The 15,571-nt window shown below is 38.3% G+C and overlaps 1 protein-coding gene across 4 annotated transcripts in view; it reads left to right on the top strand.

Moving 5' to 3' along the window:
* LOC127653224 (inactive ubiquitin carboxyl-terminal hydrolase 53-like) overlaps positions 1-15,571 on the top strand; it is a 64,291-nt gene that overhangs the window by 23,404 nt on the left and 25,316 nt on the right. For all 4 annotated transcript variants that reach the window (XM_052139858.1, XM_052139849.1, XM_052139833.1 and 1 more), the window contains 6 exons: positions 1,768-1,881; positions 3,109-3,191; positions 5,316-5,415; positions 6,056-6,202; positions 12,740-12,889; positions 14,516-14,684. In XM_052139858.1, the coding sequence (XP_051995818.1) occupies positions 1,768-1,881; positions 3,109-3,191; positions 5,316-5,415; positions 6,056-6,202; positions 12,740-12,889; positions 14,516-14,684 (763 nt within the window). The remainder of the gene's footprint in view (positions 1-1,767; positions 1,882-3,108; positions 3,192-5,315; positions 5,416-6,055; positions 6,203-12,739; positions 12,890-14,515; positions 14,685-15,571) is intronic.

Genomic DNA, 15,571 nt, shown 5'->3' with positions numbered 1-15,571 from the left:
ACATTTTACCTTCAAAATTGCAATGTGGTTATTTTAGATTGTCTTTTTATAGAGAAATGAAATACTGATATAAAGGGCAAGCTCATATCTTTATGTCTTCAAAACAGTTCCAAATAAAGCTCTGTGTGCACAGTATAGTTCATGCACCCTAACAAATATAAGTGTTTGTATTTCGCTTCCCTTGGCTCCCATGTTACTCTCTCACAGAAAAGGCTGAAGCAAGCATGTTCACTCCTTAGTAATGTGCATTTCTCTCAGGCCACCTAATTGCAGTAAACCTGCTTAGCACTGGAGCCTGTAATCATTTTCTGTTTAGCACAGCTGGACTGTGGAGAGTCAGTCATTACCTCAGTAAAGGTTTGTTTACAGTGCTGTCCTAAACAACATGATCAATGAAGGCGCTCTATCAAGTCAAGCCTGGAGGTGCATTTACATTGATGTCAATGAAGGCTCTTTATCAGTGCTTAGGGAGAAGGCAACGCATCCAATAATGGATTTATCTTTTTTGTTTAAGTTGCCCTTTTGTACAGACCCGTGCCAGTGAAAAACAAATGTTATCCTTAATCTTTATTGGCGAAACATAAAATTAATCCTACTTCATTGCAAAAGGGCAAGTTGTGACAGCACTGTTGGCATTACTCAATGTACCCACGGTTCTCAAGTTTGAAAGGGTATGTTTAAGCAGATAATAGGCTTGGGGAAAATTACGCAAGCTCTGCATTCATTCACTTAATGCTAAGGTATCATTGTTCCAGCCCAAACAAATCTAACGTTTGCTTCTCTGGTAGGTAGAGGAATTGTTTTCATGTTGGTCTATTGCATTTGTTCTTTATTATTTAATATGATAAATCACCTGCAATTGAGTTGAAATATCTTGTCTTCTGTAATATTTGATAAGCTGATTAAGTCTGATGAAGGCCCTGATGGTGGCCAAAACATTGATTTTTTTTTTTGTTGTTATTGAATAAAGCTCTCTTTTTTGCATGTAGCGCAAGTGTTGCACCTTCTTCTTATTAAAGTATGGCATTTTTAATATTGTTTGTACCTCCTCTTTAGTTGGTTAAATTTTTTTTTTTTTTATAATTAAGCCCAGAAACATTCTTTGCTGCTTGAACATGCTTATGTGCGTTCTGGTGTTACCTTTAAAAAATTGCCAGTAAACTGGATCTGATATTATTCAGGAAAGTTGCTATAAATATATTGACTTGCTCAAAAATATTGTATTCAAACTGTTGGTGTGCCATGACAATTGTTGTCTTGGTAAATGCGGACAGTTTACACACCCTGGTGGCACTGTTGAGAATGAAAAGCATACATGCATTGTTATGAATTGCATTCGGACACATTGGAATGCAACAACTCACAAAATCAAGCTGCGATCATGTACTTGCATAGAGTATGTTTCAATCTAAAAGCTAAAGTGTGGTTATGTTTTGGATGTTAGAATACTTCCTCCCAACTTAATGCGCAGAGACTACTTGTAGGTAGATTTCCCTGAAAAGTGTAAACATTGCTGCTTGGTGGTGCTAACAAACCCTGACCAGTATGACACAGCAAAATTAGTTTAACCGTTGGTGTTTGGGGCCTATCCATTTGTTCGACCAATGGGATAAGTGTTTGGGAAATCAGTTTGAAAACAATAATTATTTTTGAAATTCCATTTGTTGACTTGAGTGGCACAGAAACACTTCACCTGTAAATACCTTTTGGAAAAATGCCTCTTTACACAAACACTAACAGCACTTTTTTTATTTATTTTTTTTACAGGAAAATATTCTAGAAAGGATTCACCTGCACATCGCACCTGATTGCGAGACGGATGCCTGTACCTCTAAGTCCTGCATCACGCATCAGAAGTTTGCTATGACACTTTATGAACAGGTATCGCAGTCTTTTTAATACCCTACCTAACATGTGCACACACCTGCAACTCATGTGAGAAACAGAATGGATCACTGTCCTGCACTGGTGGTTTTTAATCAGTCGGGTACAGTGGTTGGCACACACACAGAATACTAATTCTGTGACAGAATTACCATTCCATCGCCCTCCTTCTCTTGAGACGTGGGAATACAGCCCTTAGAAAACAGTACTGTGGTGGTATCATGGTGCATTGATGGTAATATCATGTTACTTTGGGATATAGCTTGGAATCAAATAATTACCCAATTCATATACCATGGTATTTACATGGCATTCCAAGCTACGTCAAAGCCATGGTGTTTATTTATGTATTTATTGATGTTCCTTCTACTCTCCTTATTTTGTGTATTACCTTTCCCTGGCATGAAATGTCCATTATTCTGGCAGACAATTACAGTCTCACTCAGCTGTTTATACACTCTTCCACACTCCACATACATCTTCATTCTCACATTTATCTTACTACTATGTTATTGTCCTACTATCTAACATCAGATGTCATGATTTGTTTTGTCTAAAACTAAAAACAAGTTATTACCATAGTGCATGTCTAAAAACATGGGTTTACCATGATACATGTCCAAAATAATGGTTTTACCATGAAACCCAGGTCCAAAATTTTTGTTACCATGTTACATGTCTAAAAATGCATAATATTATCATGGTACCACATCAAAAAGGGTTTTACCATGGTACCATGTCCAAAAACATACAAAGCATTATCATGATACCTCTCCAGCAATTGTTTTACCATTGTGCATGTCCAAATATAAATTGTTTTACCATGGTACATGTGCAAAAACATGGTTTAACCATGGTACATGTATACAATTTCATAGCATTATCATGTTGTCATTTCCAGAAACAATGTGATACCATTTTACATATATATATAATTTAGAGACCATCATATAAAGCAAATTTATATTTATCCTAACATGTCATATACCTTGTTTATTTGCCGTTTTAAACAGGATATGGCCATTAAAGAAATGATGGGTGCTTAATGTGCTAATTTTACATGCTGTACATCATCTAGGATACACAATATATAAGTGTGTAAAAATACATTTAGTTTGAGACATCGCTTGCATTATAAAGTATAATCAAGACAATTATATGATTATTATAGATTATGGTGACTAGTAATGAATCACTTTGTTTATGTGTGTACGTTTCCTTTAGTCAGTTTGTAGGAGCTGTGGGGCATCATCCGACCCGCTACCCTTCACTGAGCTTGTGCATTATGTGTCCACCACAGCACTCTGGTAAGCAATAAGCACCACACAAACCATCTTGTATGATCTGTGCCAAAACTTAGTGAGCTGCCTTTTAAGGTGTCATTGGCATGCTCTCAACACCACACACTAGCTATTGGTGGAGAGGAGAGTAGAGTGATGTAGCCAATTCAGGGATGGAGAATATTAGGAGGCCTTGATAGATAAGGGCTATTGGGCAGAATTTGTATAGGACACCGGGGTTATACCCCTACTCTTTACGAGAAGTGCCCTGGGATTTTTATCGACCACAGAGAGTTAGCACCTCGGTTTAACGTCTCGTCCGAAAGACCTTTTACAGTATAGTGTCCCCGTTACTATACTGGGTCATTAGGACCCACACAGACTGCAGGGTAAGCACCCCCTGCTGACCACCCTAATACCTCTTCCAGCAGCAACCTTGGTTTTCCCCAGGAGTTCTTCCATCCAGGTACTGGTCAGGCTCAACCCAAAAAAAAGGCTCATAAGTGGACTGAAACATGCGCAAATGTAATAAAAAATGTTTGGTTTGGAGTCGTCGGCACATACATTGACCAGGAAAATAAAAATGGCACTCCATATCAAAAAGGTTGCCGACCCCTGGTGGAGAGAATAAGAAATCTGTCACTATTCTGTCACTTTTTATGACTGGAAGCAGTGTTGGGTGGTATCGGATTACAAAGTAATAAGTTACTGTAATCGTATACATTTTAAGCACAACAAGTAGTGTAATGCATTACATTTAAAATTCTTGAAATCGGATTACAGTTACTGACTTTCAGTGAAAGTAATTACTTTTATGTACATTACCTGGGTTACATATGTCTCTAAAAAATATATAGAAATATGTGTAATACAATTAAAATGTGAGTTCAAATGTTCATATGAATGTCTGTTTGCGTTTCTGTGACATCAGAAGGGTGTGCGATAATAAACAAACAATTATTTTGAATTTGTTGAGTGGGAAAATACATTATTTTTTTTGTGACAAACACTGATAAATAAATAGAACTGGATCGATGACGCAACATTAAACTGCCAGCAGGAAGTGAAGCCACCGGAAGTGTTCGAGTGGCCATCTTAGTATGCCCAACCTCTCATAGAGCGTCAATGACTGACAGGTGAAAACACCCCAGTTTCACCATCTCCGACCTGCGGAAATGATAGTTGCATATCCCCCTGTAGTGACAATCACGTTTAATGCTTGTTATGGCTAATATTTGTTACGAGGTAGGAGATGCAGATCGCCATGTCGGAGTATTCACCTGCCCTGGAGTTCAGTATATTTCTAAATTGCCTTAAATGCTCGGGATTTGCTTGTTTTGACCTTGGAGTACTCCCTGTAGCCTGTTTAATTCATTGTCCTACAGTCAAACCCATATCAATTTTAACCAGCTTTGCATGGTATGTCTCCCTCAATCTCAGCGCCCACTGCGTGTGATAGAGGGAGAGAGAGTGTTCTCTCTTATTCAGGTGACCGTGAGAACAAGCACTTTTTGATAAAATCATAAATCAAGTAACTCTGAACAAACTCTTTGATTATCACAACAAATACGTCTGAAAATGTCTGTTTGTATCTTACCTCAGTTTAACTTGTTTACATTCAGCTGATCTGTTCGCTGATAAATTTTGTTAGAGGTGGATACCGTTTGATATACAGTAGATAGACATAACTTGCTTGTGCTTTCAAGAAACAGGAAACTTCCCGACTTTAAATAAATAAATAATTACATGTGTAGGACGTTTGCAATGTAGGGATGTACATTCAGATTTCAGATGTACAATTGGTGATTGAATGACTAATATTTACTTGCTGAAATGTGATGATTTCCTATTAAGTCAATAGGGACATTGAATGTTTGGGCATAGCAATATGGTGGTGCCGTGGATTCACTGATATGACGTCATGTGCAATCCAGATCTTTCCAGTGTTTTAGAAAAAAGTAAAGTAATTATTAATGTGTTTACTTTTTCAATGAAGTAATTAGTAAATCATTTTAGAGAATTAGTCATTTGTAGTGAATGACTTTAAGTAATTTACCCAACACTGATTGCAAGTATGCTGCCTTAGTAGGTAGCTGCCTATGTAGGAGTTTTGGAATTTACACTTCTCCTTCCTCTTTCTTTGCACTTCAGCCAACAAGTTCTTGAGAGGAGGGATGACAAGGTGCGTCCAGATACATTTGGGGAGTTGCTTCAAGCCGCAAGCACAGTTGGAGATCTGCGTAACTGTCCGGTAGGTGGACTCCGATGTGACTAACCACTCACAGTGGCGGGTGTTCATCATACCTTATACTTTTCCAATCTGGATAATGTTGTGATCTCATATAGTGGGGTCCAAAAGTCTCATTTAAAGCTGGAAATTGACAGTTATTTTTAAGTTAGTTGTAGGGGGAATTTTTTGGTGTTTTGGAAAAAGAAATAACTTGAAACGTTAAGGCGTCAAATGATTGAAGATTCTTTATTATATCTGGGTCACTAATCTAATAAGAAAATGTGTGACTTTGACCATGTTGTATATTTTGCCCTTAACGGATGATAACATAAACAAAATGATGGTTCTTTCTCAATGAAGGCCATGTAATTTCACCAAGCACACCCCATTGACACACAATCTGATATTCTGCAAGTGTAACACCTCTATGAGAAGTAAAGTAGTGAGATGAAATAGGAGATGTCCTCTCACATATCAAAACATTATGCATTTTTAAAAAGGCAAAGTAGGAAGTCACATCACACTACAGGAACTGCTTTTTGTCTTGCTAAGTGCATTGAAATGTTTTGTCACAATGTGTGGTTTAAGTGAACTGAATTTAATCTATGCTTTTGTTTCTTTTCTTACATTTAAAAATTTTTTATCTCTACCTCCTCAATAGAGTAACTGTGGTCAGAGAATCAAAATCCGGCGCGTGTTGATGAACTCTCCAGAAATCGTGACCATCGGGTTTGTGTGGGACACTGAACAGTCAGACTTAACTGAAGATGTCATCCGATCTCTCGGACCACACCTCAAACTCTCAGGGGTAAGTGCATTCGAGTACACAACCTCAAATACTCCATCTGCTTAAGTTGATAATTCAGCAAGACATTTGGCCCTGTCCCAAAGATCCAAAATACAAAAGCTTAAAATTACACCAGGAGACCATGAAACAATTAAGAACATCTGTGGTCATTGAAGAGTTCAAGATTTTCTCCAGTAAGTCCAAAATAAGTGTTGAGTGCCTGATTGAGGTCAGGGCTTTGTGATAGCCACTCCAATACTTTGACTTTGTTGTCCTTAAGCCATTTTACCACAACTTTGGAGGTATGCTTGGGGTCATTTGCTCATTTGGAAGACCCATTTGCGACCAAACTTTAACTGCATGGCAGATATCTTGAGATTTTGCTTCAATACATCCACAAAATGTTCCTTCATCATGATGCCATCTATTTTGTGAAGTACACCAGTCCCTCCTGCAGCGAAGCACCCGCTAGGGTTGGGCGATGTCCCCTAAATTGGCAGTTGACGATGTTGACAGTAAAACATCACGATGGGCGATGATTTCGTCGGTGGGGTGGGGTGGGACGGGGATTATATAATTTCATATAATTTTCAAAAATTATATGAAAAATTATAATTTCGTTATTTTACTAACCCAACTAATGACTCGTCGGCACTTTATCAGTAGGTTGCACGACACGTAAAGCATTTTTTTTTTTAGCTTTCACTTAAGAAGAGTTGTGCACTTTTTATTTTAATATATCTCTTTACATAAATAATATTTTCCACTTAAAAACTATAATTTCATTATTTTACTCACTGATGAGCAAAAGGTCGAGGCAGAAATGACCATGTACCTGCAGGAAATGGCCATTGACGGGGAAGAGGACCCGCTGACTTGGTGGAAAACGAACGACAAAAGGTTTCCGTTCATGGCAAGATTGGCACGGAAATATCTGTGCATATGTGCTACCAGTACTCCATCAGAGCGGGTCTTCAGCACAGCGGGTAGAGTAGTTACTCCAATCCGCAGCTTATTAAAACCAGATAAAGTGAATATGTTGGTATTTCTGGCCAGAAACATCGAAATTTAAACATGGTCTATGGTGAAAGATATTAGACTTCTTTACGCATTTTTCGCCATCCGTTGCGGAGCTATTCGATATTGCATATTATTTTTTAAATGTTCATTTGTGTAGTTCATATGACCACTTCACAATATTTCAATAACATAATTTATTTTGTAGCCTGTGCTGAAGTTAATTGTGCTGCTAATTATAAGTGAAATGTTAATGCCGATTTTCGGTCTGAGTGTTGTTCCCGTTTTCTTGTTCTTTATTTGTTGGTCTTCTATGTTTTAATAAATGTGTGTTATTCATATTCACCTTGTTTCTTTCATTTGATTTGACATTATGGATTTATGGCCAAGGAAATTTTTCTTTAAAAGTATTAACCAGACAAAGGTTATTTGACGTTCAGCTGGTCTGGGTTTATCTTAAACTGCCGCTTCAGTGTATACAAGAGCTATGTGACAATGAGCAAGATTTTCTGAGACACTACAACTACTAATAATTAATTAATAAAGGCTATTTTCTTGTAGCCTACAACATAAAATATTTTAATCTAAATGTACAGTGTAAGACATGTAAAAAAAAGACGAAGCTAACAACGTCAAGATCAATATTTGTGTAGCCTGCCTGACACGGTATTTTCACAGACTAACACGTCATGTCTCTGGCATATACTACAGTATTTAAAATAGCATATATGCATTAGTTATATTCTCAATTTAATTTACAGAGCAATCCCTGCAAAGTTTTTAGGTTAACTATAGAAGAGACTAGGATTAGTGAGTCACACTAGCAAGACTCGCAAAAGGGGCGTGGCATCACGATGGTGGCTCTACATCGTGATGTTGGTCAGCCATCACGATGGACGATGCCATCGTCCACAACCCTAGCACCCGCACAACATTATGCTGCCACCCCCATGCTTCACGGTTGGGATGGTGTTCTTTGGCTTGCAAGCCTCACATTTTTTCCTCCAATCATAACAATGGCCAAACAGTTACATTTGTTTCATTAGACCTGAGGACATTTCTCCCAAATGTAAGATCTTTGTCGCCATGTGCACTTGCAAACTGTTGTCTGGCTATTTTATGGCGGTTTTGGAGCAGTGGCTTCTTCCTTGCTGAGCAGCCTTTCAGGTTATGTTGATATAGGACTCGTTTTAGAGTGGATATAGATACTTGTATACTGGTTTCCTCCAGCATCTTCACACTGTCCTTTACTGCTGTTCTAGGATTGATTTGCACTTTTCGCACCAAAATATGTTAATCTCTAGGAGACAGAATGTGTCCCCTTCCTGAGCGGTATGATGGCGCGTGGTCCCATGGTGTTTATACTTGCGTACTTTTGTTTGTACAGATGAACGTGGTTCCTTCAGGCATTTGGAAATTGCTCCCAAAGATAAACCAGACTTGTGGAAGTCCACAATCTTTTTTCTGATGTCTTGGCTGATTTCTTTTGATTTTCCTATGATGTCAAGTAAAGAGGCACTGAGTTTGAAGGTAGGCCTTCAAATACATCCACAGGTATTCAGTACACCTCCTATCAGATGCAAATTGGCTAATTGTCTAAAGGCTTGACATCATTTTCTAGAATTTTCCAAGCTGCATAATGGCACAATTAATTTAGTGTATGTTAGCTTCTGACCCACTGGAATTGTGATGTAGTCAATTAAAAGTGAAACAATCTGTCTGTAAACAATTGTTGGAAAACGTACTTGTGTCATGCACAAAGTAGATGTCCTAAATGACATGTCAAAACAATAGTTTGCTATTATTGAATTTGTGGAGTGGTTAAAAAAATGAGTTTTAATGACTTCAACCGAAGTATATTTAAACTTCTGACTTCAACTGTATATAAAACAAAAAATCCAATACAGGGGCATTTATTTTGCCTGCAACATTTTGAATTTTTGTCTATTTTTGTGGCATTTTTACCCTGATCCACTCTTAATTTCTACCCCTGAAATGTGCCCACAAAAACAAAACCTTAATCAGATCTTTAAAATGTCAAAAGTGTACTTGAATACACTGCATGCCTGGATGTATGTCCAGTTATAATGGCCATCTTCATTATTCGATCAATAATTGCTGCCATGATCAACAGAAACTGTACACAGACATCTCTTTTTAATGAAATTTGATTTATCATCTGGTAGAGTTTTGTGAATAAGGCGCCATCTATAATTAACTTAATTTACATTGAAAAGAGGCTTGTTTGCACATAAAAGAATGACAATGACTTCATTAAAATTGTCATGCTTCAGTGCTTAGTTGTTAAACTGGATTGTGTGTGATTAGTGAATAAGATGCAGGTTTTTGCACTGAAATACAGTGTACAAAAGTGGCAGAATCGTTTAGTGAATTTGCATCTTATAGTTTCTACTATTGTTATAATGGTATTAATACCTGCCAAAGATTCATATCCAGAGAGAAACATTTTCAGCCCATAGCCAAAACAAGCATCGCTTATGCAAAAAAGCATTCTTTGTTCTTTATGCCCACTTCCAAGTTACCACCCTTCAACACTAGACTCAGTCTAAACCCCCTTGATGAGTACAGAGGCCTTAATTAATTCCGTAGGTCTCCATGTGATGTGGAGACTTCAGAGAAAAACGGCTTCCGTCTGCCTGGAATCCATTGTTTTTCAGGCCTTCTAAGAAAACCAGCTATTCAGGAACCAGGGTGGAGTAACAAGTTTTGGTTACGCAATAGCTACTTTATTCATACTCTGTGTTCTGTGTCATCATCTGCTGCCTTCTTAATCTAGAGGGGCTCCCTGACACTGTGATTTTAGTCATTAGATACAGTTGAAGTTTACATACACCTTAGCCAAATACATATAAACACACATTTTCACAATTCCTGACATTTAATCGTAGAGAACATTCCCTGTATTTGGTCAGTTAAGATCACTACTTTATTTTAAGAATCAGAATATTAGTAGAGAGAATTATATATGTAAGATTTTATTTCCTTCATCACATTCCCAGTGGGTCAGATGTTTACATACACTTTGTTAGTATTTTGTAGCATTGCCTTTAAATTGTTTAACTTGGTTCAAACATTTTGGGTAGTCTTCCACAAGCTTCTCACAATAAGTTGCTGGAATTTTGGCCCATTCCTCCAGACAGAACTGGTGTAACTGAGTCAGGTTTGAAGGCCTCGAAGATTCTATCAGATTGAGGTCAGGGATTTGTGATGGCGACTCCAGTCCAATACCTTGACTTTGTTGTCCTTTAGCTATTTTGCCACAATTTCAATATATCCACATAATTGTCCTTCCTCATGATGCCATCTATTTTGTGAAGTGCACCAGTCTCTCCTACAGAAAAGCACCCCCATGCTTCACGGTTGTTCTTCGGTGTTCTTCGGCTTGCAAGCCTCACCATTTTTACTCCAAACATAACAATGGTAATTATGGCCAAACAGTTCCAAGGACATTTCTCCAGAAAGTAAGATCACATCAACCATTGTGCCTGTTCCGAAGCAAGCTATAATCACTTGCTTAAATGACTGGCGTCCTGTTGCTCTGACCCCCATCATCAGCAAATGCTTCGAGAGGTTAATCAGAGATCACATCTGCTCTGTTCTGCCCCCCTCTTTGGACCCATTGCAGTTTGCCTACCGCAACAACCGCTCCACCGATGATGCCATTGCATCTACAATACACACTGCTCTCTCCCATCTGGAAAAAAGGAACACATGTGAGAATGCTCTTTGTAGACTACAGCTCAGCATTCAACACCATAGTGCCCTCCAAGCTTGATGTGAAACTCCGGGCTCTGGGCTTAAACAGCTCGCTGTCCAGCTGGATCCTGGATTTCCTGTCAGGCAGACGTCAGGTGGTTAGAATGGGCAGCAACACCTCCTAATCACTGACCCTCAACACTGGAGCCCCGCAGGGCTGTGTTCTCAGCCCACTCCTGTATTCCCTGTACACACACATGACTGTGTGGCAACACATAACTCCAATGCCATCATTAAGTGTGCTGACGATACGACGGTGGTAGGTCTGATCACTGACAATGATGAAAGAGCCTACAGAGAGGAGGTGCACACTCTGACACGCTGGTGTCAAGAGCACAACCTCTCCCTCAACGTCAGTAAAACCAAGGAGCTTGTTGTGGACTTCAGGAAGAAAGACGGAGAACACAGCCCCATCACCATCAATGGAGCACCGGTGGAGAGAGTCAGCAGCTTCAAGTTCCTCGGTGTCCACATTACTGAGGAACTCACATGGTCCGGTCCACACTGAGGCCGTTGTGAAGAAAGCTCACCAGCGCCTCTTCTTCCTGAGACGGCTGAGGAAGTTTGGAATGAACCACCACATCCTCACACGGTTCTACACCAGCACTGTAGAGAGCATCCTGACTGGCTGCATCACCGCCTGGTACGGCAATAGCACCGCGCACAACTGCAAAGCCCTGCAAAGGGTGGTGCGAACTGCCAGGAACATCATCGGAGGTGAGCTTCCCACCCTCCAGGACATATATACCAGGCGGTGTGTGAAAAAAGCTCGGAGGATCATCAGAGACTCCAGCCACCCGAGTCATGGTCTGTTCTCACTGCTACCATCAGGCAGGTGGTATCGCAGCATCAGGACCTGCACCAGCCGACTACATGACAGCTTCTTCCCCCAAGCAATCAGACTGTTGAACACTTGATCTATCAGGATCAATAATTAGCACTGCACTTTATTCAGCTATAATCTCACACTGGACTGTCAACATATTCTCCTCAATATACTACTTCATATATATATATATATATATATATATATATATATATATATATAATTTCATATACTCCTTACTTATTGTATTGTATATTGTGTATTCTATATTGTGTGTATTGTATATAATTATCATGTTGTGTAAGTATGTGTACATTTGATATGTAAATTGTGTTGTGTAAGTATGTTGTTTATTGTAATTGGTATATGTCTCGTCACTGTCATGACTGCTATGTTGCTCGGAACTGCACACAAGAATTTCACCTACTGTTGCACTTGTGTACATGGTAGTGTGCCAGTAAAGTGATTTTTGATTTGATTTGATTTGATTTGTCCCCATGTGCACTTGCAAACTGTAGTCTGGCTTTTTTATGGTGGTTTTGGAGCAGTGGCTACTTCCTGAGCAGCCTTTCAGAAAATGTCGATTTAGGACTCATTAGTTAGATACTTGACTAACTTAGAGCATGTAAACTTCTTACTCTGGAATTGTGATATAGTCAATTAAAAGTGAAACAATCTGTCTGTAAACAGTTGTTTGAAAAATTACTTGTGTCATGCACAAAGTAGATGTCCTAAACGACTTGCCAAAACTATAGTTTGCTAATCTGAAATCTTTGGATTGGTTAAAAATGGTTTAAATGACTTCAAACTTAAGTGTATGTAAACTTCTGACTTCAACTGTAGCTGTATAACTTATTTTGCCTAATATCGGACAATTATTACAATAATATTTTTTTTTGTTCGTCTAAATAAATGTACATTTTTGTGTATTTTTGCAGCTCTTTTGCCGTGTCACAGACGAGCGTGCAAAGAAGTGCGAGCTGCTGTTGGTGGGAATGATCTGTTACTACAGCAGACATTACTGTGCCTTTGCCTTTCACACCGAATCCTCCAAATGGGTTTTCTTTGATGATGCCACTGTCAAAGAGGTGAGAACTCTACATGATTGTTATGAATCACTTCTGCCTTGAGTGCTTGCTGAGACGAGCATTACTAGTGTTATTACTCAAAGTTAGGGTTAGGCCCTAAGAATTAAACTTTGGCGCGTATCTCGGCCTACACGGTTTCTGCTTCAGATATGTAGGATACCTTAAATGGTTCTGCTTGTTGAGCAGAGGTGTGCTATTATTTTTTCTTATTGGTAGATCAAATGAAAAAATAAGGCAGGAGCCGATTATGCTGCATTTAGCTGTTTTTCCCAGCATCTTTAACTTTTAAAAAGAGAGTTTTTGAGTAGATTCGATTCCTTTTGTTGACTAATTAAACAACAAAACAAATCTCATGACATTGTCTTGCACACTGGTGTGTTCAGGTTGAATACTGACTGAAAACATTTAACCAAAGTTGGTGGAGCTTCAGGTCACACTTACTGATGACGTGGACCAGTGGCAGCAATATGGTGTTTGGAGTTCACTTTATTCCAAGTCGTCTTAAAACATTTGATAACTTTGTGTGTTGAATATATATTCTGAAATCCTTCCCCTTCACTGTAGAATCGAATCAGATATGTCACAATATGATGCATCACCTCAGGTTTCACATCAATGATGTTTGACAATGAGGCAAACACAGACTTCAGTGGTGCTTTTTTTTCTTTTTCATTTTGGGAAGTCCCCATCCACTTACATTATATGGAAAAAAGCGTTCAGGATATTTTTTAAACATCTCCTTTTGTGTTCTATGAAAGAGATGACGTAATATGGGTTTGGAACAACATATGAGTGAGTAAATGATTACAGAATTTTTGACTTTTTAAATTTTTATTTGTAGTGCTTTTCACAACACACATGGTTTCAAAACAGCTTACAGAAAATTATGCTTTAACAGAAAATAAAGCTATAATATCTGTAATGTCTTCATTGCACAGTTTCATAAAAACGTGATTGTTAATTGTGCCTTTAAATAAATAAATAAGTAAATAATATTTGTATTTAGACCCCCAGTGAGCAAACTAAAGGCTACTGTGGCAAGGAACATTAAACTCCATAAGATGTTGGTTAATGGAGAAAAATAACCTTGGGGGAAACCAGACTCACTGTGGGGGCCAGTTCCCCTCTGACTAAACAGCATGAATATAATGCCAATAGTAGTTATTTATGCATAGCTGAATAATTTTAAACCATGACTTACACTAAGTAAGTGTTAGGGGCTAAGATTTTGTATGAACTATTCCTTTAATACCTGGTCTTAAGATTTTATTCCTCTAATTTCCTGTCTGCTCTTGTTTGCTTCTACCTTTTGGCAGTTTGTATAATTGCATTTCTTTAGTGGGATGCACAACATCAACAAACTGCTTCTGGAAAAGGTCCCAGTGACATTCTCTCTCTCTCTCTCTCTCTCTCTCTCGATCCTTCATTTCCCCCATCCATTAATTAAGAAGGAAGCTTACATCTGTTTGCCTAGAGAGGTTTTTTGTAGTGCAGTGATGCTTTACATATACTCTTACCTAAACCATCCTGAGGCATGTGTGCTTTCATGTCTAATAACAATCTAATGCACCCTATATAGTTACACAGCTCTATCTGTTTTAACTATGATGTCATGTTTGTGTACAGGTGGGAACGAGATGGAAAGACGTGGTCACCAAATGCATCAAAGGTCACTTCCAACCTTTGCTTTTGTTTTACTCTAACCCTGACGGCAGCGCCGTAACCACAGATGAAGCCCAGAGGCCTAATAGCGCCACCACCCAAAATAAGACCTCTGTCAATGGAGAAACACCAGGTAAAAACATCCATGCACCTGCATTTAAAGGTAGTTAATTTGTGTTGTGCTAGTCAGCAAAGAGCTATCAGATTATTGCATTTGAATAAAGGATTTTTTGTTAAAGGGATAGTTCACCCAATAATGAAAATGATCTCTTCATTTACTCGCCCTCATACCATTCATGATGTGTACAGTCAAAGTTTTTTAGAAGAATATCTCAGCTCTGTAGGTCCATGCAATGCAAGTGAATGGTCAAAAACAAAAAGTATTCCATATTACTCCAGTGATTTAATCCATGTCTTCAGAAGTTAAATGATAGGTGTGGGTGAGAAACAGATCAATATTTTATTCATTTTTACTATAATTATCCTCCCTTCCCAGTAGGTGGCGACATGCACAAAGAATGTGAATCACAAAGAACAATTGATGAAGAATGTAAAAGTGGAGATTTATAGTAAAAAAAATACTTAAATATTTTTTTTTTCTCACCCACACCTATCATATCACTTCTGAAGACATGGATTTAAACACTGGATTCTTATAGATTACTCTTATGCTACCTTTATGTGCTTTTTGGACCTTCAAAGTTCTAGCCACCATTCACTTGCATTGTAAGGACCAACAGAGCTGAGATATTTTTCTAAAAATCTTTGTGTTCACATGAGAGTAAATGATTAGAGAATTTGCATTTTTGGGTGAGCAGTTCCTATTAAGGCATCATGTAATGATCGTTTTATTAATTTAATTTGTCGTTCATTCATTTGGCACTCATGTGCATTTATCTCTTTGTCACAAAGTCGCATAAGGACAGAATAAGTCGTTTTTGGACTGCGGAGAAAGTTTTGATTTCTGAAAATTTCTGAATGTTTTAATTTCAAAAGTTTAAAGAAATTTTGATTACTCAT

The sequence above is a fragment of the Xyrauchen texanus genome, chromosome 2, assembly GCF_025860055.1.
Source record: "Xyrauchen texanus isolate HMW12.3.18 chromosome 2, RBS_HiC_50CHRs, whole genome shotgun sequence".
Classification (NCBI taxonomy): Eukaryota; Metazoa; Chordata; class Actinopteri; order Cypriniformes; family Catostomidae; genus Xyrauchen; species Xyrauchen texanus.
This window is presented reverse-complemented; position numbering and strand designations above follow the sequence as displayed.